General features: G+C 39.3%; 1 protein-coding gene across 4 annotated transcripts; it reads right to left on the bottom strand.

Moving 5' to 3' along the window:
- Positions 1-5597: 5597 nt before the first annotated feature.
- CRLS1 (cardiolipin synthase 1) lies at positions 5598-26377 on the bottom strand. Of its 4 annotated transcripts, none has more exons than XM_023760276.1 (7): positions 26170-26377; positions 23138-23275; positions 18782-18911; positions 11766-11851; positions 10817-10885; positions 8979-9070; positions 5598-6527 (listed from the first exon to the last, which is right to left on the bottom strand). In XM_023760276.1, the coding sequence occupies exons 2-7, from the start codon at positions 23246-23248 to the stop codon at positions 6440-6442; spliced, it is 576 nt and encodes a 191-aa protein (XP_023616044.1). In that variant the 5' UTR covers positions 23249-23275; positions 26170-26377; the 3' UTR covers positions 5598-6439. The 4 variants fall into 4 exon arrangements, with proteins under 4 accessions (XP_023616044.1, XP_023616047.1, XP_023616046.1 ...); XM_023760279.1 differs by lacking the exon at positions 26170-26377 and adding an exon at positions 22179-22308 and having other exon boundaries at positions 23138-23266; XM_023760278.1 differs by lacking the exon at positions 5598-6527 and adding an exon at positions 7754-7810 and having other exon boundaries at positions 26170-26306.
- Positions 26378-26400: the final 23 nt, after the last annotated feature.

Below are 26400 nucleotides of genomic sequence, written 5' to 3'. Positions count from 1 at the left end.
TGGTTGAGCATCAACCTATGAACTAGGAGGTCAGGTTTCAACTTCTGGTCAGGGCACATGCCCAGCTGTGGGCTCAATTCCCAATAGGGGGTGTGCAGGAGGCCGCCAATGGATGTCTCTCTCATCAGTGTTTCTATCTATCTTCTCTCCCTTCCTCTCTCTCTAACGTTGATAAAAACATATTTTTTAACCAAAAAAAAAAAAAAAAAAAAAAGAGCAAAAGAAAACCTCAAGGCTCTAGCTAGAGGCCAAAGCATTTCTCTCCTTCCAATTGCATTAAACAATGCCTTCATGATTTGTATCTGTGTGTGGGATATGCCTTACTACACCCCTTTATACTTTTATACAATCTTAGGGGGAAAAGTGATTTTATAAAATTATAAGGGGGGTCATATTTCTAGATTTTAATTCTCTACATTAACATTTGGTCACTTCCTGCGGCTATCCTAACAAATTACCACAAACCGAGTGCCTTAAAACAACAGAAATGTATTATTGTAGTTCAAGCCAGAAATCAGCAGTGAAGGGGTCAGCAGGGTTGGCTCCTTCCAGAGAATTGTTCCATGCCCCTCTCCCAGCTTCTGGTGGCTGCTGGCAATCCTTGGTGTCCCTTGGCTTAAAGACCTATCACTCCAACCTATACATGCCTCTGTTGTCTCACGACATTGTGTGTGTCCAAAGCGCCCTTTTCTCTATTATTTGCCCCCTGCTTTGAGAGACATGGCACAAAACACTGAAGTGTATGATGTGATTTGATATATGTGTATAATGCAGTATTAACCTTAGTCATCATGCAGTCTTCTGGGAATCATTAGATTCCCCGATCTTATTCATCTTGTAACTGGAAGGTTGTATACTTTGACCAGCTTCACACATTCCCCCACCTCCCCCACCCTGGGAACCACCCGTTTCTATGAAACATTTTTTAGATTCCACATATAAGGGAGATCATACAGAACTTGTCTTTCTCTGACTTATTTCACTTAGTACAATGTCCTGAAGTTCCATGTTATTGCACAAGGCAGGATTTCCTTTCTGTGGTTGAATAACGTTCCATGTTTTCTGTATCCATTCATCCACTGACAGACAACTTCGGTTGTCTTTTGCAAAAATGCTGCAACGAACATAGGGGTTCAGATTTCTCTTCAAGATGGTGCTTTCATTTCCTTCAGATAAATACCCAGAAGTCAAATTTCCTTCTTCTTTCAAGGACAGGAGACACTGGATTAAGGCTGACCAAATTCAGTATGACCTCATCCTACCTAACTTGATTACATCTGCCAAGACCCTATTTCCAAATAAGGTCACATTCACAGGAGCCAGGGGTTAGAGCTGGAACATACCTTTTTGGGAGACACAATTAAACCCACAACAGCATTTATTTCTACCGGAAAAAAAAAAAATCCAGTTTGGTTCTCATTTGTCTTTTGTTTCCAAAGTGTGCTGCAGCACAAAAGCCCTGCTGCAGAAACTGAGCATATTCAAGTTTGATCTGAATAACTGAACTGTACTATATACTAGTATTTCTAGATGTTTGAAGTTTTTTTTTTTTAAATATATTTTATTGATTTTTTACAGAGAGGAAGGGAGAGAGATAGAGAGTTAGAAACATCGATGAGAGAGAAACATCCATCAGCTGCCTCCTGCACATCTCCCACTGGGGATGTGCCCGCAACCCAGGTACATGCCCTTGACCGGAATCGAACCTGAGACCTTAGCATATTCAAGTTTGACCTGAATAACTGAACTGTACTATATACCGGTTTCGGCAATGTTTGAAGTTTTAAAAAGCTCCCCCAAATTCTAAGATGTATCACTAGGTTCATCACATATGTAATCAAGAGAACTGGACTTAGTGATTTAAAAGATATCTACCAGTTCCTGATTAAAAATTTAAAAGTAAAAAAAAAAATGCACAGCAAAATTTAAAAAATATATAATTAGCATAAAATTTTCAGAGATGCTGTTATCCCAATGCCTTTTTAAGCTTATTACCAAAATTGAGTCTGTTACGTGGAGGCACCAACATGAATTTCAGCTGTTTTGAGTCTGTTTGCATGAATATTCACACAAACATGCCTAATACAATTCCAATGTGTTCGACACTCATAGAATTTACATGTTTTATAACAGCTCAGTATGAAAAACCTGAGGAGAATTGGACTATTTTTCTGAGGGTTGAGGTGGCCAAGGTATATTAACATTGTGGACCAGTAGTTTTATTGCTAGCTTTACCCAGTGGCCAGATAAGTTTCTATTGAACGAGTACAAAAAACTTTTTACATAAATGTTAAAGGCACACTTTATCTTTTTATTTTTTTCTCCGATACACATTTTTTTTTATTGCTTAAAGCAGGGGTGGGCAAACTTTTTGACTCGAGGGCCACAATGGGTTCTTAAACTGGACCGGAGGGCCGGAACAAAAGCATGGATGGAGTGTTTGTGTGAACTAATATAAATTCAAAGTAAACATCATTACATAAAAGGGTACGGTCTTTTTTTTTTTAGTTTTATTCATTTCAAACGGGCCGGATCCGGTTTGCCCACGGCTGGCTTAAAGTATTACAAAGAGTATTACATAGGTCTCCTTTTTTTTTCTCCCCTTGACATTCCCCCGGGCTCCCCTACCCCCCAGTGTCTTATGTCCATTGGTTATGCTTATATGCATGCATACAAGTCCTTCGGTTGATCTCTTACCCTCCTTTCCCACCCTCCGACCTTCCCCAGCCTTCCTGCTATAGTTTGACAGTCTGTTCGATGCTGCTCTGCCTCTGTATCTATTTTTGCTCATCAGTTTATAATGGTCTTTATTATCCATAAATGAGTGAGATCATGTGGTATTTTTCTTTCATTGACTGGCTTATTTCACTTAGCATAATGTTCTCCAGTTCCATCCATGCTGTTGCAAATGGTAAGGATTCCTTCTTTTTTACAGCAGCATAGTATTCCATCGTGTAGATGAAGCTAATATCTTTTTCAAGTATGATACTTTGTAAAACACTATGTAATAGAAGTGGAACTAAACAAAGCTGGCAAATGTAATGCGTTTCTCTTCTCTTACCGTTACTTTTGCATAGTTTGCAAACTTTAGTAGGATATTTTTTATATATAGTTTCTGCAATTGAAATGCTATTATAATAGTTATGTTGGTATATGTGATGCCCCAATTCCAGATACGGCCAAAGTAGTGACAGAATAGTCATTCAATTTTTTTCCTTCACCTGTGTAAATTTCCATATTGCAAATATATCGTCTTGCTCTCACATACCATTCTTACAATAAACCATATTTAATAATTTTAGCTGGGTTGTTAAGTTCGAAATAGAAGATCTCCCCTCCGTGGAATCATGGCCTTCATCTAATGATAATTCTAGCATAGTTTTATATATTGTTTGAAATTTACTAATAAAGTGGTGGAGTACAGATTGAATTTTATTTTATTTTATTATTATTTTTTTTAAAATATATTTTATTGATTTTTTACAGAGAGAAAGGGAGAGAGATAGAGTTAGAAACATCGATGAGAGAGGAACATCGATCAGCTGCCTCCTGCACATCTCCCACTGGGGATGTGCCCGCAACCCAGGTACATGCCCTTGACCGGAATCGAACCCGGGACCCTTAAGTCCGCAGGCCGACGCTCTATCCACTGAGCCAAACCGGTTTCAGCCAAATTGAATTTTAAATAGCCTGGATGAAGATTTAGTCATGTTTGCATTGTCATTGAAATGCCAGTAAGTCCAGATTTGTTCAAAATGATTTTGACTCATTGTCTCAGGAAATATTGGAACAGCTAGAACTGGATTTGTAGACCAATATTCTTTCCAAGTATCCTTCCGAGTATGCTCCATTAGCACTATAAGTCCTAAAAAATTTTTCGTATCTGTTGGAGTAACAGGAGACCACTTTATTGCTTTCTAAATTTTGTGCTTTCCCAAATTTTGGTTATATGTTCAACTGATGACAAAATAGTTCAAACAGATCATCATCAAAAATCAAGTTGGTGACTTCAATGATGTTCTTAGAATCAGACGGTATAACTGTAAACCCAGAATTACCTTCAAATTTTTCCAAATTAGGTTGAAAGTCCTCTTTTGACCAATCATTATCTCGGCAACCAAGACGCAAATTACGCTCAAAATCATGTGGAATTGTTCAAATTTTCAGGTTCAGAATCACTTGAAATTACTAATTTTCTCCTTTTTGAAGGAATAACTGTATCACTGCCACTGTCAAAGCTTTCATCACTTTCACTTGAAATATCTGATAAATTGCCGAAACCGGTTTGGCTCAGTGGATAGAGCGTCGGCCTGCAGACCGAAAGGTCTCAGGTTCGATTCCGGTCAAGGGCATGTACCTGGGTTGCGAGCACATCCCCAGTGGGAGATGTGCAGGAGGCAGCTGATCGATGTTTCTCTCTCATCGATGTTTCTAACTATCTCTCTCCCTTTCTCTCTGTAAAAAATCAATAAAATATATTTAAAAAAAAAAAAAATATCTGATAAATTGTCAGCAAATCTATCCAGATTTTTATCATGTTCTTCATCACTATCCATGGTTACTGAACACTTTAAAAATACCTAATCGGTATAAAAAAGTTATTTTTATTACTAACGACAAGGGACTAATCACTTTTAATTCCTTTTGTAATTTTTAACTTCAGCAAATGTGTATTCCATTACAATTTCTCTCTAAATGACAATGAAAAGCCGAGAATTCGGGTGATTTGCCACAAGCTTTAGAACAGAAAACACGAGAATTCAAGTGACCCGTCCGCAATGTGTTAACCACACCCAATAAGGCCTTAATTCTAGAGACCATGAGGGCAACCCATAAGTCACTCCAAATAGCATCGACACTAAACTGTAAATAAGCAGAGTGAAGTGCAAATCCTAGTTTTTCCATAACTACTTTATTTCGAGTTCTTTTTCTGGAATACCTTTTTAGTGTGCTCACATTTTGCTAGTGCCGAGACACGCTCAGTGTGCCTCTTGGGTGGTACAGACTTCTGCCTTCAGCCTCACCACCTCCCAGACTAAGACTATACAGGAGGTTCCAGAAGGAAAGAACCAGACACACAGCACCCTTCTCTTCCCTCTCAAGACCCTCCATCGATTCAGTGGCAATGTCCCTGCCTGCAGGCTTCAGTGTGCTCCAAGCCAATGGTGGCTGAGCAGCTAGCTTGGGAACAAGGAAGCCAGGGCCAGCAGGCCACAGAGGGGCACACTGATACAAGGATACCACCAAGAGGCATGAATTTTGCTTGTAGCTGCCCATTTTAACACAGCTCAACAGGCTGTTTAGATAATCACATCATCTAAATAATTCCACATTACACTTGAAATTAGAACCTGGAACAACATGCAGCAACAAGCCTCCACTGATAAGAGGAAGCACAGCACTGACCCTTTCTCCCATTCTCCTAAACATGCCGGTGTAGTGAGAATAAGGGCTTTTAAGTCAGATGGTCCCAAACCAATTATTTTTACAATGCAAGTGCAAGTGATGTATCGGAATGAACAATGAACGTTATGAATCAGAAAACTTACACAACCAAGAACTATAATATGCTATACAAACAACACAAGATGAAGGTATACTGTTTTCCAGCTTTTTTATTCTTTTAACATCTTAACAAAAGAATATTCCCAAAAGTTTAAAAAATACAGTTTTATATTATATACATATGAGTACAGATTCCAATATCATACAAACACTGCCATGTTAGAAATACAGTGGGAAGGCATGCTATAATTCACTGCCTCTTGGATGGTGTAGGCTCATGGATATGTTTTATTATTCCAACTACTTCTGTTACTTGTTATCCTGAAAAACTATTAGGCACCTGAGAGGTTGGAAGACTACTGAACATGAACTTCAATACCTTCTATTTTGATCTTTATAATCTCTTTACAAGTTTACTTCATCTACAACTAAGGTACCTTTATTGTCATTAGCCTAAATGATCAACTATTAACCACATTAACTGTTAATATACATACTGATCAAATTAAACTTAAAGTTGTATAGCCACCTTGTGTAGGCTAAATATATTTAAACCTAGGAAATTCCCCAATGCATTGTGAGCGATCTAAGTTCTATTAAAGAGAAGTGGCAATTCTCCAGTTTCCATGCTCTGGACACTACTTTTTTAAAAAAATATTAAAAAATGACTGACAATAATTGGAATTGATTCCTTATAAGTTAATCAAGAAACCTAAGGTAAAAAATTCTAAATGATAGTTTTATTTGTATTTAAAAATACATTGGAAATTCTGCATATGCCCATGATCAAGCTTATTTTCAATGCACATTAAATACTGATGACATGGTTTGATCTGACAAGTCCTTTTTCAAAGTAGGGAGACTCCTGTACATTTCCACTGGCCCTGCTGCCAATGATGTATATTGCTTCCTTGCTAATGATGGCGGATGACCTTCATCTGCCATTTATCACCTGAACAGTTTTCCGACCGTAACGATAATAACTGTAAGCTGATGCAACTGTGGTGAAAGCTGTAAAACACCTGTAATGGAAAAAAAGAAAATTTAGTTGTCAAGTAAAGGTCAGTACTGTGAGAGTGATAAAAAATACACTTAAAATTATTTAAAAAGTAAAAAAGGCTGTGTGGTATAAAATTATTTTTAACTACAAAAATTTAAACACACTGCTTTTCTTTAAGACCTCATTAGAATTAGTAACATCAAACAAATCTAGTTCCTGAGCCCAAGAACATAATGATAATCCTAGCAATTGTCATTTTTACCCAGACATTACTCTAGGTGTCTTATATTCTCACTAGAGGACCAGTGCTCGAAATCGTGCATGGGTAGGGTCCCTAGCGGCTGCTGGCTGCCAGCCGGGACCTCCCTTCGTTCCACCCCTGGTGGTCAGCGCACGTCATAGCAAGTGATCAAAGTCCTGGTCGGTCGAACTCCTGAGGGGACACTTTGCATATTGGGCTTTTGGGCTTTTTATATATATAGATATTATTTTTGCAACAGAGAAGTTGGTCAGGGCCACGGAACCACACCATAGCCTGGCCTGGCTTCAACTCTGGAGCCGTGTGCCCTTTCTACTACTCCATGCTGCTGAGAGTCTTAGACTCTATTTCTTGAAATCTGAGTCATTTAAAATAAATTTCAGTTTTCTTTTCTAATTCTTCCTTAAGCGAACTGCCAGACTGACCCGACTTTCTCCTGGAAGTTAGATCAGTGGTGCTCATGGCTTGCTGAATGCTCACAGCCAACAGGGTACTTCTTAGTGCGTCGTGCACTTCTGCTCCACCAGGTGAGATGTAGGACCATCCAGACTATTTTTATTTGATCCCAAAGCTGTTCATGCCAGTTAAATATTCTAAATTCACACATAAGCCAATGAAAAATACATGTAGGAAAAGCTGCCGTTTCTGAGAACTAAGTGGATGCTTTGGAAAGACTTGATAACCAGCCAAGTTGCTAAAAAATACTATAAAGTAAGCAGGTAATGTGGCTGTTAAAATACTAGAGAAAATGTTACAAAATCTAGAAAGTTTATATTCAGATTGCTTTGTAAATGTCTTAAAGTCTTACATCACTTTAAAATAAGCAGAACATGAAAATCAGAGATGTATTCAAAGAAAAGGTGTTGGTCTTATTCAGAAGATGTAGAATGAATAAGAATCAATGTACACTTACATATCCTATATAATAAAAGCCTAGGTGGCATCACGCCCTTGCGTGACATCATCACAAGATGGCCACCACAAGATCACCACCCTCACGTTGTCACAAGATGGCCGGCAGGGGAGGGCAGTTGTGGGCGATCAGGCTGGCAGGGAGGGCAGTTTGGGGCCAACAGGCTAGCAAGGGAGGTCAGTTTGGGGAGATCGGGCCGGGAGGGGAGGGCAATTGGGGGGACCAGGCCTGCAGGGGAGGGCAATTGGGGGGACCAGGCCTGCAGGGGAAGGCAGTTGTGGGCAAGATCAGGTCGGCAGGGGAAGGCAGTTGGGGGTGATCAGGCTGGGAGGGGAGCAGTTAGGCATCAATCAGGCCAGCAGGGAAGCGGTTAGGGGGCGATCAGGCTGGCAGGCAAAAGCGGTTAGGGGCAATCAGGCAGGCAGGTAGGCGAGCAGTTAGGATCCAGCAGTCCCAGCTTGTGAGAGGGATGTCTGATCCCCACAGGGGTCGGGCCTAAACTGGCAGTCAGACATCCCCCAAGGGGTCCCAGATTGGAGAGGGTGCAGGCTGGGCTGAGGGACACTCCCCACCCCCACCCATGCACCAATTTTGTGCATCAGGCCTCTAGTATTTTAGAAAAGGTTTAGTGTGTGCATAATTTCTAAAGCTTCTTTAGCTTAACTGACTGGTTAACCAACCATTTTCTGGCCCAGACTGCATCAAACAAGAAGATTTTAATTATAGAGTTAAAAAAGATGCAGTGCTTCAATATCAGTGTGACACATCCAAACTCTGAGAGTTTGAATTTGACATATTTAAAGGCTATAATAAGCACAATAAAATAAAATTCAAAACCCTTTCTCCAAGTTTCCCTCCACAACAGCCCTTTCACTAGGCTGGACACACTTCCCTGCCCACTCTCCTACACTTGACTTTGCACAGGGTCTGTCCTTCACCAAAATGGCCTCCCCTCAGTCTCTCCCTATATAAAATCCACCCAGACCTCATGGTTCAAATGCCACTTCATCCCTGAAACTGTCCCTCTTCTTCCCACCTGGAAATGGCTTCCTTCCTCTGAAATCCCAACGTATCATCTGTACCTCTCATCCCCTTTAACTTGCATGAAAACTCCTCAAATACAACTTCTACACCCCATATTTGATAGTAAGCTTCTTAAGAATAATATCAACCATAAAATACAACCCATAGCTTTACCTGGTTGGTGCTCAATCAACACTATAAGAACCAAGTAATTCTAGGACTACCACAATAAGCCATTTTGTTGACATCCTCACAGGGTAATACTAAATTTAGCTTACCAGAGTATCGGAAGATAAAAGCCGTGAGCATAATTGAAAACCGGAGCTCCCAAAGAAGCTGCTACCAAGATTAACTGGACTGCAGTGTTTACCTAAAAAAAAAAAAGTCATCCATGAACAGTGACAACCAGATTCTGTTTCAAGCTTACAAGACAGAGTAACACAACATACCCTCAACATGCTTAATGTTCTAATATTCCTGCCAAAGAAGCTGGCATTCACACAAAGGGGTGAACTTCACCAACTGGCCCATTTGTCTGCACAGCTGCTCTTCACAGCAAAGAGAAGGGCAACTGTCAGAAAATACCACTATCTTGCATTTCCATAGCAATTCAAAATGTTGCCAAGTTCTTTGCCTTTTATTTCAGTCATTAAAACAGCCCTGTGACTACGGAAATAATTTTACAATGAAAAGGTAATGCAATTAGTAAAGTGACCTGCCATTAATCACAGCAGGTTACATATCTGAACCTAGAACCCAGATTTCCCAGCACTTCATTCAGTGCTATCGCTTGCCTGCCTGTCAAACTCATGAGGTTAGAACATGAAATGCACTCATCTCCATGAGAGGCTCTCTGGAGGAAATGAGGGTTCCCTACCCTAAAAGACAGCATGGAGGAAAAGGAAGAAAGAACCAGAAAGACACTGAAGACTCCCTCTACTCATCCTGCAAAGTGCCTGGGGAAGAGTGGGTGACAGTGAATCAGCGGGTGGTGTGCCTAGAGAAGCACCTACGTTCTATCATCCATTCTGCAGCCAAATTACAAGAATTCCAATTTGTTTTAAAAATAAATAATAAAAACTGCCTGGAGAACTTCTTGCAAGACCAAGGATTTGAGGTATTTGTCCCTCTACTTCTTTAAGCCACTTCCTATCTGTATCAAATTATTGTGACACAAATATAAGTCACCTGAATTTAAAAAATAAAATAAAAACCCACATATAAAGTTCCACCCAGGGAATTTCTGGTTTGAAAGCAATCAGCCCCCTGGCTGGTGTGGCTCAGTTGGTTAGGGGTCGTCTTGTGCAAGCAAAGGCTGCTTCTCAGTCAGGGCACATGCCCCGGTTTCAGGATTGATCCCTGGTAGGGGGCATGTGGGAGGCAGCCAATAGATGTTTTACTCTAACATCAATGTTTCTCTCTCTCTCTCTCTCCCTCCCTTTCCCTTCCTCTCACTCTAAAATTCATTAAAAATATTTATTAAATAAATTTAAAAAATAATAAATAAGTAAAAGTCATCACCCCTCTGTTCCAAAGATGACAGGCATCGCCAGCCTAATAAACTGCCACTACAAAGGATGGGACACAGAATGAGTAGAGGAAACTTATCAAGGCCAATAGAAAAATACATGTGCCCTGGGAGCCATGAACAGTGTCCTCTCTGTGTGCAAAGATCGGCACACAGCTATAATCCTGAAGTGGCTCAGGAAAACGTGATGGAGACTTAGAAAAGCAGTTGTTTATTAAATTGTGAATAAACTTTCTCCTATCCCTTTGCATGTAACAATCAAACTTGAAAAGGAAACAACCTTTTATAAGTTGTTTTCACCAAAGGGAGGTGGGTGGTGAAACCAGAAAGGAACCTTCATAACCTCTTTGTGTCTACTTTCCCTAAATGGTGGCCCTATTACCTCCTCTTACATTCTCAGACCACCACCACAAAACACAACACATATACTAAAAATTACAAAAGCTCTGAGAACAAAAATATTGGGTTAATGACCCCACTCTCTATCCACTACAGCCAATGCATTTAAGTTTGTCTCATTTTCAGCTGCTCCAGACTGAGGTTTATATTCATTGTAATAAGCTTAAAAGGACGCTGTGTGTCTCTTACCTTGCTGATGAAGGTTGGTTTTAACCTAGCAGTAGCATAGCAAGGATTGAAATACTTAGAAAGTGTTCGCTGGCAGAGAACAAAAGATAAAAATTTACTCAATTTAGCATTCAATTTCAAATAAACATTTTGTTAATATATGTAGGTAACAGTTACTCAATGCTTACCACAGGCCTGGCTATATGCTACAATAAGCCCTTTATCTGCACTTTCTATTTTCCTAAATGAGCATTATCTCCGTTCTTTATAAATTATAAATGGGTTACTGAAAATAGATTTTAAAAACCCATAGATTTATTTGTCAATTCCTATAAAACTAACACGATAACTATCATAAAATCTGTCTATCTCTTTCTACTAAAAAATTCAATAAACTTCCCTTATTACTATTTTCTTTTATAGACTAAAAACACAAAATAAATAAAATACTGCTATGTTCACTGAGTTGGGAGCCAAAAGATGAGGTCATTATGCTATGCTTATGTGCTCAAATATTTGTAAAACCAATAAACAAATATACAAATTAACCATCCCATGCCCATACAGCTGTGATTTTAAAAATCAGTTCTAGACAAGCCATAGTAGGGGCTCAATTAGACAGCAAAAAGGGCTTCTCACCTGGAAATGGCAAGCACTCCTAATAGAGCTTAGATGGGGATAGCTGGTCTGGGTTTTAAGCTGCAGTTAGTTATGTGCTATCAACTGAAAGGATTTGGACTTAAAACAAAAACATGTCTGTTTTAAATTGATTATTCTGTGTTCACTGAAAACTACCAAAGCAAGATGACAGTTAATGTGTTTTTTAAAAAATTCTTAGCAAATAGATTTCTAAAAAATAACTGCCATAAATTATCCCCATAAAGTGAAACTTGGTATACAACAGTGATTATTTTTTTTCCCTTAAGTGCTAAATAATAATAAAAGAACATTTTCTTTGAAATAAACTCACCGGTTCTGGAAGAGTTCGATATCTGACATAAAAAACAGCAAGAATCAACATTATATCTCTTGAAATTATCATATAAGTAAGTGGAACTGAAAATCAAAAATAAAATAATTTTGGTTGGGATTTTTAAAATTACTAAGATATCACACATACAGTGAAGCCTTACCATAAACTGGTGTTTCTGATAAGCCTTAATAAACGGGTTTTTTCATAAGTAAAAATTTTCATTTTTTTATAAACATCTATTGAAAGTTTAGGATCCTTAAAGTGAACCACTTATTTTTATCTTTTTTTACATGCACTCAAAACAAAGTGAAAAGAAACTATGGCTTTCGAAGTCTAAGTTTGCCTTTCAGAATGTTGACCTTCTAGGCCTCCTTTTGTTTTGTTTTTCTTGCACATGTTTTAAGCTGCAGCTAGTTATCAGTGTCAGCTTTACTAGCTCTAACCACTTCTGTTATTTCTCAGCTTTGTAAGTTTGGGGGAAAGATCACCACGCCCACTCTAAGTACATGGGATAAAATAGTAAAGAGGTTCGAAAGGATGTCAGGGTGAATCATATTGGCGTCTCAGGCCCTTTGACTACTTGCTTCTGCATTCTAGGCAACTTTATAAACAATAAAATTTGCTATATGTACCACTTGTGAAGAAACAAAATGTTCTCATTCTTGTCTGGGCCGGTTCCTACCCCAACAATTGCTATTTTTTCTCCTGCCCCATTCATTCAGTGAATTCTAACTAAACAAGAATTCAACTTGTCAATACTTTCTCATTATCCCTTAGATTCTACAGCATGACCCAGAGGCAGAGCCAGCAGATGGATATTTTAGATGGATGCCAAGGAGCCCCTACTACTCCCTTGTGGAATGAGAATGGGAGGGCAGAGGACTTGTTTCCCTTTATATCCTTCAGTGCTGCAAGAAGTCTTAACCATCAACATGTATCAATTTCATAAGGGGAAAATTATTTTTTTTTAAAGGAGAAAAAATCCTGAGGCTAAAACACAGTTCAAAATGTTTCAATTACTAAAATAAAGAATCACTGTACATCCCCCTTTCCATAATACTTTCAAACAGCTCTTTTGTGAATTACTTTTGAGGCTATACTTATGGTCCTTTCTAGCTTTGACATTCTGTTGATTTTGCAACTTGAGAAAAATCTGACTAAAGAATTACAGATTTAAATTTTAAATCTCTGCTGGTCACAGCTATGATGTAAGTGTTGATCCTTGGCCTAGTCCTGGATGACTAGATTTCTCCAAAGAGAAAGTGGTTCTCCATGGAACTCATGGCACTTGGAACACACAGATGATACAGTTATATGAACCAAGTAACAAAAGCCAACCTGCCATGATTTTTAGGGACACTTTTGTGACTGTACAACAACCTTTTCATAGCAATAATTAGCTAGCACCACCTAACAGCAATCAGATTTTAAAATGCAGCAAACTCGGGCAAATTACATACAATAAATCTCCTAACCATAACATCAAACAAGAATAAGTACCTGGTAATGTATTTCATCACCATGGGGGAAAAAGGAGTATGCCTTAATCCTAAATAAGAGATTTCTGCAGGAGAGGAGATACACTGCAAAGACTCAGGTCCAAGCAGGGGAGGGTGGGGGTGAGGGGGAAAGATCAACCAAAGGACTTGTATGCATGCATATAAGCATAAGTGATGGATGTGGACAACAGGGGGTGAGGGTGAGGGTGAGAGCAGGATTGGGGGGATGAGGGGACATTGGGGGGGATAAGGAAACATTTGTAATATCTTACTCAATAAAGGGAAAAAAAATATATATATATATATAAAGACTCAGGTCCCAGTTCTATTAACTACCAAAATTATAATTTATTAAGCATTGTTTTAAATATTTCTTACATATTATTAAGAATATCAGAAAGAAGAGAACCAAGAAAACATAGGATAGAAAATTATCGAAGACATAAACAATTTTTAGAATTGGAATTTTCAGACTGAAGGGGACTCCTTAAAACCCAGCACAATGAAAGACTCACACCAAATTTGAGTAGGATCTAGAGCAGTGGTTCTCAACCTTCCTAATGCCGCGACCTTTTAATACAGTTGTTCATTTTGTGGTGACCCCCAACCATAAAATTATTTTCGTTGCTACTTTATAACTATAATTTTGCTACTGTTATGAATCGTAATGTAGATATCTGATATGCAGGATGTATTTTCATTGTTACAAATTGAACATAATTAAAGCATAGTGATTAATCATAAAAACAATATGTAATTATATATGTTTTCCGATGGTCTTAAGTGACCCCTGTGAAAGGGTCGTTTGACCCCCAAAGGTGTCGCGACCCACAGGTTGAGAACCGCTGATCTAGAGCCTATACCACTGTAAAATTTCAGAACTACAAGGACAATGAAAAGATCCTGGGACTCAGCTTCCATTAATATCTGACTAGATAATTCAGAACAATCCTCCTGCTAATATAACTAAAGGACAAGAACAACAACAACAAAAATCCTGAAAGCTGCTTACAAGATGCTAAGAAACTGTCAGGCTAATGCCTGTTAGAGTGAGAACTCAAAAAAATAAAACAAATAAAATAAAACAAACAGACAGACAGATAGGTAGATAGATAGGTCTAGATACAGATAGGTACTGTCCCTACTCCTAGGACACAAGACAAAGTTGAACAGAATTGTTGGTAGTCTCAGATGGTCTAGGGGGCGAGCAGTCAAACCCTCGAGGCTGGGGTTTGATAAACCACCTCAGAGCTCTGAGCTGGGGGCTGAAGGACTATCCCCCAGGACTGCGAGAGGAGACGGTACTAAATGTCTCACCATCGGACAACATAGGACAGGGGTGGGAACCTTTTTCCTGCCAAGGGCCATTTGGATATTTATAACAACATTCTTGGGCCATACAATATCATCAGCTTAAAAATTAGCCTGCTGCCCTAACCAGTGTGGCTCAGTGGATAGAGCGTTGTTGGCCTGCGGACTGAGGGGCCCCAGGTTCGATTCCGGTCAAGGGCATGTACCTTGGTTGCGGGCACATCCCCAGTAGGGTGTGTGCAGTAGGCAGCTGATCGATGTTTCTCTCCCATCGATGTTTCTAACTCTCTATCCCTCTCCCTTCCTCTCTGTAAAAAAATCAATTAAATATATTTTTAAAAAATTAGCCTGCTATACTTGCTCAAACATTTAATTAACTCACCCCTAGTGCCTTGGCAGGGCCAGAACAAATGATTTCACGGGCCTTATACAGCCTGCGGACTGGATGTTCCCCACCCCTGATCTAGGCCTCTTAGCATGCCTAAACACCTAGCAGGACTGAACAAAAAAAATCTTCCGTAGAGAATAATGCCATCATCCTAAACATAAAAATATTTCTCTAAATTATTTTTCAAACATTAATATAATGACTAAACAGTCAAAAATAACCAAACTCACAAGATACCATGAGTAAGAATCAACAGAAACAACAAATGAAAGAAACCCGCCCTCAAAAGATATGAATTTTATTTAAATATGTTTTTATTGATTTTAGAGAGAAAGGATGGGAGAGAGGGAGAGAGAGAAAAATATTGATGAGAGAGAAACATCAACATTGATTGGTTGCCTCCTGCAGGCCCCCTACTGGGGATCAAAACCGCAACCCCGGCATGTGCCCTGACCAGCAATCTAACTGGCAATCTCTTGGTGCATTGGTCAACAATCAATCCTTGAGCCAAATCAGCTGGGCAAAATTTTAGACTTATAAGAGTCTATTAAATAACTGAATTTACTGTTTTCAAAGTGATATAAAAACAAAGATTTCAGCTGAGAACTGAAAACTATGAAAGACAATTTAGTAAGTTTGAAGAAAATAGAAATTCTTTAACTGGAAAACACAATAAAATAATTAAATAAACTTGGCACAACTGAAGAGAGAACTGGGGAACTGAATGAGCAAGTACATTAGTAAGCACCCAAAATGGAGCCCAGAAAAATAAAATAAGGTAACATACAGAAAAGAGGCTAAGACAACTAAAAGATACTGTGAAAAGGTCTACATAGGTACACTACGTTCCCAAGAGAAGAGAAAAATAAGCAATAGCAATATTTGAAGATTAAGGCTAAGAATTTTCTAGAACTGATTAACGATGTCAATCCACAGATTACAAAGCCCAACAAGTCTTAAACAAGATAAATAAAAAAGAAACTCATATTCACAAATATTATTGTGAAACTGTGGAAAACCAAAGACAAAGAAGAAATCTTAAAAGCATTCAAAGTAAAAAGATTTCCTTAAAAAAAGACATGGATTGCTCGGCTGGTGTGGCTCCGTGGTTGAGCATCAAACTATGAACCAGGAGGTCACTGTTCAATTCCTGGTCAGGGCATGTACCCAGATTGCGGGCTCAATCTCCAACTGGGGGGCGGGGGGGGGGAAGCATGCAAGAGGCAGCCGATCAATGATTCTCTCTCATCATTGATGTTCCTATCTCTCTCTTCCTTACCCTTACTCTCTAAAATTAAGTGTGCTCAGAGAAAATAACTACCAACACAGAACTATACTCAGCAAAAATATCTTCAAGAAAAAAGTTAATCAGACAGAAAAAGACAAATACTACATGGCACCACTTATATGTGGAATCTTAAAAAATACTGAATTCAGACACAGTAATAAAGTAGTTTCCAGAGACTGCAGGATGGGAGAAATAGGAAGAGGGTGGCAATGGGACAAACTTTCAGTTTTAAGATGACTAAGACATAATGATATACAACATGGTGATTATAATGAAAAATAGTAAAATAGAATAAACACTGCTAAGAGATTCACTTAAAACAGAGTTAGGAGGCTAGTAAGGAAGTGAGGACTATACATATCTTTCAGTTCTCAGAGCTGCTAGTAAATTGCTAAACCTGTTGCTAAACTTCAGCTCAAGGCCAAGCAATAAATATCCGGAATAACAACTGCCAAATGGACGCACTCGGCCTTTACCTCCTTCCTTATCATTTTTGCCTCCCTCATTTGTATACTGGGACTGAACCAGTCTAAATAATTTAGAAAAAGAAAAGCAATGAAAACTCAAGGAAAGAATAATTGCGATCTTACACAAACATCTCCCAAGAATGGGGAGGAAAAAAACCAGACTCCCCAACTCGTTTTATGAGATTGGTATAACTTGATGCTAATACCTAACAAGGCTATCTGGAGAAAAGAATTCTAAGCCAATCTCATGGATCTATATGAAATCATCAACAAAATACCAGCAAACCAAATCCAGCAATATCTTCATAATATATAACAACAAAGTTAGAAATTTCAGAATGGTGTAACATCAGAAAATCAAGAATGCAATTCCACCACACATAAACAGCTTAAAGGGGAAAAATATGACTGCTATAATACACGAGAAAAACATGATAAAATTTAACATTCGATTGCAATAGAAACTCTGAGCAAACTCCTTAACCTGAAAAAGGGTATCTACAAAACCCTACAGGAAATGTCATATTTAATCGTGAAATGTTGAAAGCTTTCCTTTGAGATTGGGACTAAGACACAGATACCACTCCTATTCAACACTGTACTGAGCAGTGGAGTAAGGCAAGTAAAAGAAAAGGCAAAAGAACTGGAAAAGAAAACATATACTGTCATTAATTATAGACAATACATAATTGAGGATACAGAAAACCCAAGACTTCATTTACATTTTTATCATTAGAATAAGAGTTTAACAAGTGTTACCAGACACAAAAATCAACATTAGAAATAGAACTTTCATCTATTAACAAAGTTATTACAAAATGAAATATAAAAAAGCTACCAATTATAAAAGCATCAAGAACTATCAAGTACCTAGAAATAAATCTAATAAAAAATTATGACCGCTCTAGAGAAAACCAACCACAATCAAGGGGCCAAAGAGCCGCATGTGGCTCACGAGCCGCAGTGTGCCGACCACTGACCTACACCAATTATTTAGGTCAAGCTCAGAGCAACAAAACCTGGAAACAATGCTAAGTTTAATAGGGAAATACCTGGCTAACTTTTGTAAATAAAACAAAATATTAAAAAATAACTTTGAAAAATGGGAGGCACAAAAGTACACAAGATCATTTCAATGTTTAATAATGTCAACAGAATGCTCCTTAGCTCTTTTTCCCTACAAAGTATTTGTATTTATTTGAGACTACTCCTGCCCCTTCAACACCACCAATCATATACTAACACAATTCTGACTTTCAAAGAAGCACATAAATATAACCACTAGTCCAATTCACTTTTTAATTTGGTATGGGAATTTAAAGCCTTAAGGTAGAGGAGAAAAACAATGTCTAGATAGAGGATTCTATACCAGTCTGAAACTTCTTCCTCTCAAATGTTAATAATACATGCTATTTATTGAAGGACCATGTGGCAGCTTCTTTATTGTCAGATTCTATTCCGAACTCTTGGAAATAGTTTAAACTGAACCAAGGGAGAAAAACTAAGAAATACAGGTAAAGTAAAAAATGAACAACCAGAAACGCACATGCAAAACACAAGGCAAAAGATCATAACATTTTGTTAGAGCATTCAGATAATGTGTTGTACAAACATGCATGATTTGAAATTGCGTAATAGTATCTAAGTAAAAATAATGTGAAATTTTAGACATCTTCAGGGTTTCAGACCTCTCATTTATTATGATTAAATTGTACTAAGGAAAACTTTAAATTGTTTTCAAAAAGCTAGGCGCTAAGAATATATAACATGGTTTCAAGACATTCTAGAGTAATGGGAATTGGCACTATGAAATATTTGCTCAATTTTAACTTTAAGCAATCTTAACTAAATGAATTGTACTACTATAATAAGGACATAAATTCTAAAGTAAAACAAATAATTTGACAAACCAAACAGTTCAATAGTTTAGAATTAAGGAAACAGTTTAAAATTTAAAAAAGATATTTTGGGGACAAAAATTGTCTATCAAGAGAAATCCTAAGCTGATGAATGTCCTTCTTTCCCTAGGCTATAAAAAGTGCGCATGACGGTGTTCTTACCTGGAATAAGATCTGCATAGGTCAAGCTAACATACAAGATACTGATAAGTATTTTATCAGCAAGTGGATCAAGAGCACTTCCCAAAGCTGATTTTTGACTGGCCCAGTTTCGAGCAATAAATCCATCCAACTGAAAATAGAAGTTGTTGTTTTTTAAATAAATGTCATAATAGGCACAGAGTAGTTATCTTGAAGAGATACCGGGATAACAACTATACTTTCATAAAATGTAAGTAAAATCTCTTCTGTTTCTTATCCCCAAACCTTCTCATTCTTTCACTGGTATATGTTTAGCTTTTAAATTACAAACTGGTCTGAAAATAATTTCACTTGTCTACAGTACTTTTCTTTCTCAAGGCCTTCTGGTATTTCTCAATGTTTCCACAATGCCCCTCTGTGGGATGAACTCAGACATAAATTTAGAGATGCAGAAATCTCCCCAAAACTCATAGAAAGCATGCGTGACAGGGCATGGACTAAGAGGCCCCGCTCTTGAGCATTGGGCTGAAGCTGCTTTTACTTGCAAGGACTTCCCTTAAACTGTGAGACCCATTCCTACCTACTCTTCTACCATCCAACTCCCTCAGTTTTAAGTTATTATTTTCAATTTTTTTAAATTTAGTGCCACTGTTAATTCCACATCTGACTGCATTTGCATGACCTATATTTGAATAAAAAACTCAATCCTCTATGCCTGGCCTACTTAAAATTTTTGATACAAAAATTACTTATTTAATATTCTTGCAAATAAGTTATATTTTAAAGCAGAGGTCATACCTGCTTGCCAGAGGGCCAAATGGGGCCTACAGGCTGGCTTTGTATGACCTGCCAGAGCTTTCAAAAATATAAATTAGTTGCCAATATTTACATATTCAAAGTCTTATCACAAAAATCCACATCTCCAGGCCCACTCTGGGGTCACAAAATAGATTGAACCAAGTATTGCCTATCCTCATTAAGCAAGACAGATATTTTCTGGTTTTCCAAATCCCTACCTGGCTTTTACTCACTTTATTTAACTTTAAGCTTCAAAAATATTTGAATTTCCTAGTTCTATTTCCAAGGGAAAAAAATATCAAATTAATTTAGATGTAATTTAACATGGTACATCTTTATAGGATAAATAAGTCCTCCATATCTCAAATATTCCAATGAGTTAGAGGAGACAGCAGTAGCACAGGACAATGGTTAATAACTTGCTGTTTGGCAGCCAGCATGGCTGAGCGTCGACCTATGAACTAGAAGGTCACGGTTCAATATTTGGCCAGAGCACATGCCTGGGTTACAGGCTCGATCCCCAATGTAGGGTGTGCAGGAGGCAGCCGATCAATGATTCTCTCTCATCATTGATGTTTCTAACTCTCTCTCCCTCTCCTTTCCTTTCTAAAATCAATATATTTAAAAATACTAAAAAAAAAGAAAAGAAAAGAACTTGCTGTTTGCAACAGAACATAAGTGATTCAAGTTCTGGCTCTCCCACTTACTGTGTGACCTCGGGCAAATTATTTGGCCCCTCTAAGCCTCAGTTTCCTCATTTGGAAAACAGAGACAGTTAGTAAATCCCCCCAAAAAGTAGTTATTAGATATTACTACCACAACTGAAAGAATCTATTTTCTTCTGAGGTAGACTAGATGTAAAACTAACAGGAAGTGCCTAGAACTGGGAGTAGGGGCCTTGGAAGATTCAGCTTTTAGTTTAGTTTCTGATCTCAGGGACATTAACCTCCCAGTTTTTCACCATCATCACCTCTTCCTCACTGCTATTCTACCCACATTAGGTTCCAAGGTCATCAACATCATCACTGCTCTGCAAACACCTGTAACTCCTACTCCACTTTCCCTCAATCCTGCTTAAACACAACTATCCATGTCCTCCAGCCAGGCCTGCACCCAAGCAGCTGAACACTGATCAAGAAAAACACATAGCCCTAGCCGGTTTGGCTCAGTGGACAGGGCGTCGGCCTGACTGATCTCTCTTCAAATTTATGACCACAAATCTCCCGTGGGCACTCAATACTGACTGGCAACCCTACATCTGCTTACCTTCTCTTTTCACACTGTCTGTTCTCACCTCAAACTAACTCCATACTTCCTAAAGCCTCTCTAGCTCATTACCATATCTACATTTTCCATGAAAAATAGAAACAGACTCTCAGCACTCCTTCATATTCCCACCTCCAAATCCACCACTTACCGGCATCTATTCATTCTCTTTACCTTCCCTGAGACCTGATCCCAGGCCGTCTTACCTTCTGTGAGTTGCCATTTTCCTTCCTTACATCCTCAATCTCTCCCTTCCTACCTAATTAGTTTATTAAGAAGAAAAATTTCTCCAGTATGTATGTATGTGTGTGTGTGTATGTGTATATATATATATATAAAATCTTTAAAACTGCCCTTCCTTGACCCTATTTCTTTATTTCCCTATAAAGCAAAACTTCCTCAAAGTGATGTCTATTGTCATTATCACCCTACATTTGACCACCAGCCCACTGATTGTCCCCTCTCTCTACAGACGGTACTCATAAAGGTCACCAATAAAGTCTATATTTTTAGCTTCCTTGACCACAGCACAAATTGAAGCACTTTCCTCACCTAACTTCTGTGACACGCCCTATTGCCTAATATTTTCCTTCTTGCCAGCTATTCCTTTTCGATGTCATTTACTCATTCCCTTTCCATTGCTGTACTTAATTGCTCATTTCTCTGATCCCATCACAGCTTCGATGACTTTCCCAGACCATCTATATGCAGATAACTCCCAAATCTATCTCTAATCACTGACTTCCTCCATCTCCACACTAACTACATTCAACTACCCAAATGATAACTCTATGTGAAAAGGCATAATAGTTCTTGGTATTTTTCCACAAACCCTACCCTACTCTAAGTGTTGTTAACCACAGAAAATGATAACCTCAATATACCTGCTTGTTAAAAAGCCATATTTAACTCCTTTTTCTCACCTCACACATTCAATCCAATGTGTCAACTCTATCTTCAAAACATATCTCAAACCCATTCATTTCTCCCCCATTCCAAACTCCCACCCTAATCCAAACTACCAACCCCCCTAGATTATTGTAAGCCTCCTAACCAGCCTCTCTGCTTCCACCTTTTTATAATCCATTTCCCATACACAACATAAATCAGGCCTGTCATTCTCCTGCTTAAACCCCCCATGAGTCCAGCCATCTGCCCAGCAGCCATTCTAGAGGCATCAAAACCTCCATGGAATAAATGTGAAATGTGGTGCCAGTTAACTCGTTTCCACACACAATGTCCTATATACTTAGAAAAATGTAAATGAGGCCCCTCCTATTCAGTGAATATTACAATCTCATGTGGCAGCTAAAAAAAAAACAAAAAAAAAACACACACAAAAAAAACAACCTACCATCAAAAAAAGATCAACTCAAGTAGCTGAAAAAGATCTTGTCTGTTATGAAAAAACAAAATTCCATTATCAGTATAAATAACCTTGGACAGACTTGGAGACCATATTAATGAGTGGATGCCTTCACAGACTTCAGAGATAAAAGCAGGAATAAAAGAGAGATTGTGAGAATGGGGAGAAGTTATGACAAACAGGACCTAAACTCTGAAAAACAGAAGTGGCAGCCATTTTGCAACTATATTTGATGCATATTTGGAAATGCCATGTAACAACGCAAATGCCCTCCTTTGTTAATCATGAAAAATCTTCAGCCAATACCATATTGCTCACCAGAGCTACTGGGCAGGTGAAATTTTTGGGGTTTTTTGTTTCTACGAACCTCAAATATGGGCATGCAGGAGGCAGCCAATCATGGATGTTTCTACCTTTCTATCCCTCTCCCTCCCTCTCTCTCTAAAAATCAATAAAAACATATTTTTTAAAAAAATAAATAAAAGGCCGAAACCGGTTTGGCTCGGTGGATAGAGCGTCGGCCTGCGGACTGAAAGGTCCCAGGTTCGATTCCGGTCAAGGGCATGTACCTGGGTTGCGGGCACATCCCCAGTAGGAGATGTGCAGAAGGCAGCTGATTGATGTTTCTCTCTTCGATGTTTCTAACTCTCTATCTCTCTCCCTTCCTCTCTGTAAAAAATCAATAAAATATATTTAAAAATAAATAAATAAATAAAAAGCAGGAGTAAAAAAAGTCCCTCTCCTGTGCCTCCATACAACCTCCACTACCTTCCTTAGTATAAAGAATAATGGAGTTCCACACAAGGCCTTAAATAAAGTGCCAGGTGAAATTCATCTTGAGGATTTCCTTCCAAGAAAAAGCAGACTAAAGCTGTGCTGTTTCCATGCCGTGGAGACCCTGGGATGCGGAAGGGGAGCAAAACAGAGGAAATGACTGTATAACTTACCAAATCAGTTAGCCCAGCTAAAGCAAAAACTCCTAGTGCCACATTAAAATCTTCTTCAATGATCAAATAGCCCAAAACTGGAGCCAAGCCAATTCTCGTCATTGACAACATATTTGGTATTGTCCATGGGTTTTCATACTGAAACAAAAAGACAACAAAATTTAAATTAAATTTATACTTTAAATAAATATATACATGAGAAAATACACTTGATAAGCTTAAGGGTGAGAGCTACATACACTTTAAATTTAGTATTTTAAATTGAGTTTTTAAATTCTTTCTGTTTTTACAGACATCATTCTAAAACTGTCAAGAATACAGAAGATGAAGATGTGCCATGTACCCAAAGGTAGACTAAAGTGTCTACTACACAAAGGTTTCTTCATAAAGAGAGAAGGAACAAACATGTATTATCTACCATATATGTCAAGCCTTTAATATATGACCTCACCACTGCTTTTAAAAGTCAAACTTTGCCCTAACCGGTTTGGCTCAGTGGATAGAGCGTTGGCCTGCGGACTGAAAGGTCCCAGGTTCGATTCCGGCCGGGGGCATGTACCTTGGTTGCGGGCACATCCCCAGTGGGAGATGTGCAGGAGGCAGCTGATCAATGTTTCTCTCTCATCGATGTTTCTAACTCTCTATCCCTCTCCTTTCCTCTATGTGAAAAATCAATAAAAAAAAAAAAAGTCAAACTTTAAGAAGCTCTTATACTTCAAGTAGACAGTCTAGGAAAAAAGAACAAATTATCAACTCCAGACATTCTGGCTTAAAAATATTTATTGCAAATAATCTCCCTCGCTCCTCTACACATACCCATCAAAAGAATACTAAATGATACATAGTGTTGGTTAATTGGAATGAAGAGGGGGAAAAACACTGAATTACAGAACTTCACTACTAAGTTGGAGAACTGCCAAAAGAAAATGGAAATAGGAATAGGAATTGAAATTCTTAGGAAATAAAGAGAAATTTGAAAAACTGTTCAAAATAGCCACGGAAATGTTAAGATCCCCAACTAGAAACTAAGAGCTTTCACAGCTCCCCTGTGGGAGCCTTATGATTCCTTGAAAATTCATTTCAAGCCAAGCTGTTTGAAGTTGGCACTAACAAAAGGGCTTCTTGGCAGCTGCTCTGAAGAACATTCCTTCCTTGCCAAACAATATTCGAATTTTAAAAGCCTCAGCCCAGTGGTGCTAAGACACCCTGTACAATGGGGTACAGAAATAATACCAAGAAAATGTCTCTCCCTAAAGCCTGGATTTTTACCCCAGTGAGTCAAGGCTGCCAATTCTAGCCCATGTGACTATCTCACAAGACTAACCCTAGTTAACCTCTTTCTTAATTAGTAATCAACTTGTCTGAACCTTAATCTTGATTTTTTTGAAGTGATCAATTCCAGTTCTAAAGACACCTTTTAAAGATTCCATGGACCATCCAGTAAGAAAAGAGAGTTCCCTAAAGATACTAAGTTCTGTTTTTAAACAAAACCTCAGCAAGGCAAGATAATGGGGTTATTAGTTATTAGGATCAGGTGGCAGAACACTCTCTGAAAGCTACAGAAAAACTTCAGATTCTCCAGGAAACCATCCCGGAAAGAAAAACAATACAAACCTCTACCCAAGGACCTTTTCTTGAAAACAGACCACATTATATCATAAAAGGAAAACATTCTTGGAGTATATTCCAAACTCAAGTTCAATGGTCAGCGTGTTTCAGAGTCCAGAGGGAAAAAAAAGTAAGTCTGTTGACCATACCGTGGTACAAAATAAGTCAAACACCGATTCAATGTTAAACTCACAGAAGGGGGTGGGCGGGGGGGAGATACTTTCTGATTGAGAAAAATGAGTAGCAAAGCAAAAGGTCAGAATAAAGAGGCCCAGAATTAATCTCAGATATTCGTGGGGGCAAAACTAAAGACAAAGTTGCAAAACAGCCAGATCGTTTCATTGGGTGAGTTAATAAACCAGGTTGAAGGCAGAGAAAAGGGTTTCTTTTTAACGCCACATCAACGATGTCGGTCCAAATGGCCTCGTTAATCTATCACCATGACATCTGTACATTTCTACATTAAAATTAAGAGGGAGCAATCTAATCTTCCCCAACCCCAAACCCGCGGCATACTCGACCGACGACTGCCGTTCTGGGAAGGGCTGCAGCCAGCATATGGCCACCTCCGAGCATCCAGCACGCGGAGGTGAGGCCCCTGCAGGATGCGGCCACCTCAACCCATGCTGCACAGCTTATGCGGGCAGCACAGGGGCCCGCTGAACACCTAACAATTGAAGATGTAATAATTGCATGAGTCTTGCTAACATGACATCAAAAGCTCTCCCCACATCCATGCTCTGGTGTCTTCTACTCGGGCAGGATTTCATTAGGTAAGTAGACAAAATATCTCCCTCCGGCACCTCGAGAGAACCTTAACCATCTTTTGTAATTGAACCGCTTTAGAAATCTTTCAACTGCGACCTAAGTTACCTACCCTTCATCTTATAACAGGGAAGACCGCCAAAGGTCCAGTCATCGTGAACCAAACCTGCACAAGCAGACGGAGCGGCCCGTCTATCTTTCGGATGATCCCCGCGGACTTTCCCTAAACACTGGGGATTCCCTTCCTTCATTAAATTAAAAATAGACTTTCATTAGACCAGCGAAGGCTATTTTTACCAATGCAACACCGAGGCCGGTCCAGCAACCCGTGCGGATAGAACGGGTGGAGGGGGTAATTCTAACTTACTAGTAACCCAGTGGTTCTCAACCTTGGCTGCGCATTAGAATCCCCTGGGGATCTTTTTTAAATCCTGATCTCTGGGCCGTAACCACCAAGACGGAAGGGGGACACGGTCGGGACCTCTCACATCCATCCGACCCGGATAACCCGCCCGTCACTTCTCCCCAGGAAGCGGCTGAAAAGTTCTGCCACGGAACCGCCCGACCCGCACCGGTCAAAGCACGCTATTCGCATCCAGGTCCGAGGCCCGCAGGCCTGCGACCCCGACCCAGGGTGGCCCCTTCCCCTCGGTACGTACCAGGCTGTCGGCACTCGCTGGGCCCCACGGGCCGCCCGGGGCCTCCGCGGCGGCGCCCTCTCCGGCTGGGGGCCCCGGGGTCGCCTTCCCCGCGCCTGAGCAGTGGGCCTCGCGGGCCGGGCCCCAGGCAGCCCAGGCCGAGCGCGGTCGGGCGCAGCCACCAGCGCTCCGCCAGGCAGCCCAAGGCAGATGGGTGCGGGCGGCAGCAGGACCCCGAAGGCCCGCCCTTTG

Source organism: Myotis lucifugus, unplaced genomic scaffold, assembly GCF_000147115.1.
Source record: "Myotis lucifugus unplaced genomic scaffold, Myoluc2.0 scaffold_178, whole genome shotgun sequence".
NCBI classification, from domain to species: Eukaryota; Metazoa; Chordata; class Mammalia; order Chiroptera; family Vespertilionidae; genus Myotis; species Myotis lucifugus.
Note: the sequence above shows the minus strand (reverse complement) of the source record. Positions and strands in the feature narration are given on the sequence as shown.

Coding starts and splice junctions, on each gene's coding strand:
- CRLS1 (XM_023760276.1), bottom strand. CDS start 23,248: ATGTTGTCAATGACGAGAATTGGCTTGGCTCCAGTTTTGGGCTATTTG. Junction 11,852..18,781: donor CTATGCAGATCTTATTCCAG/GTAAGAACACCG, acceptor TTTGATTTTCAG/TTCCACTTACTTATATGATA. Junction 10,886..11,765: donor ATCGAACTCTTCCAGAACCG/GTGAGTTTATTT, acceptor GTTCTCTGCCAG/CGAACACTTTCTAAGTATTT.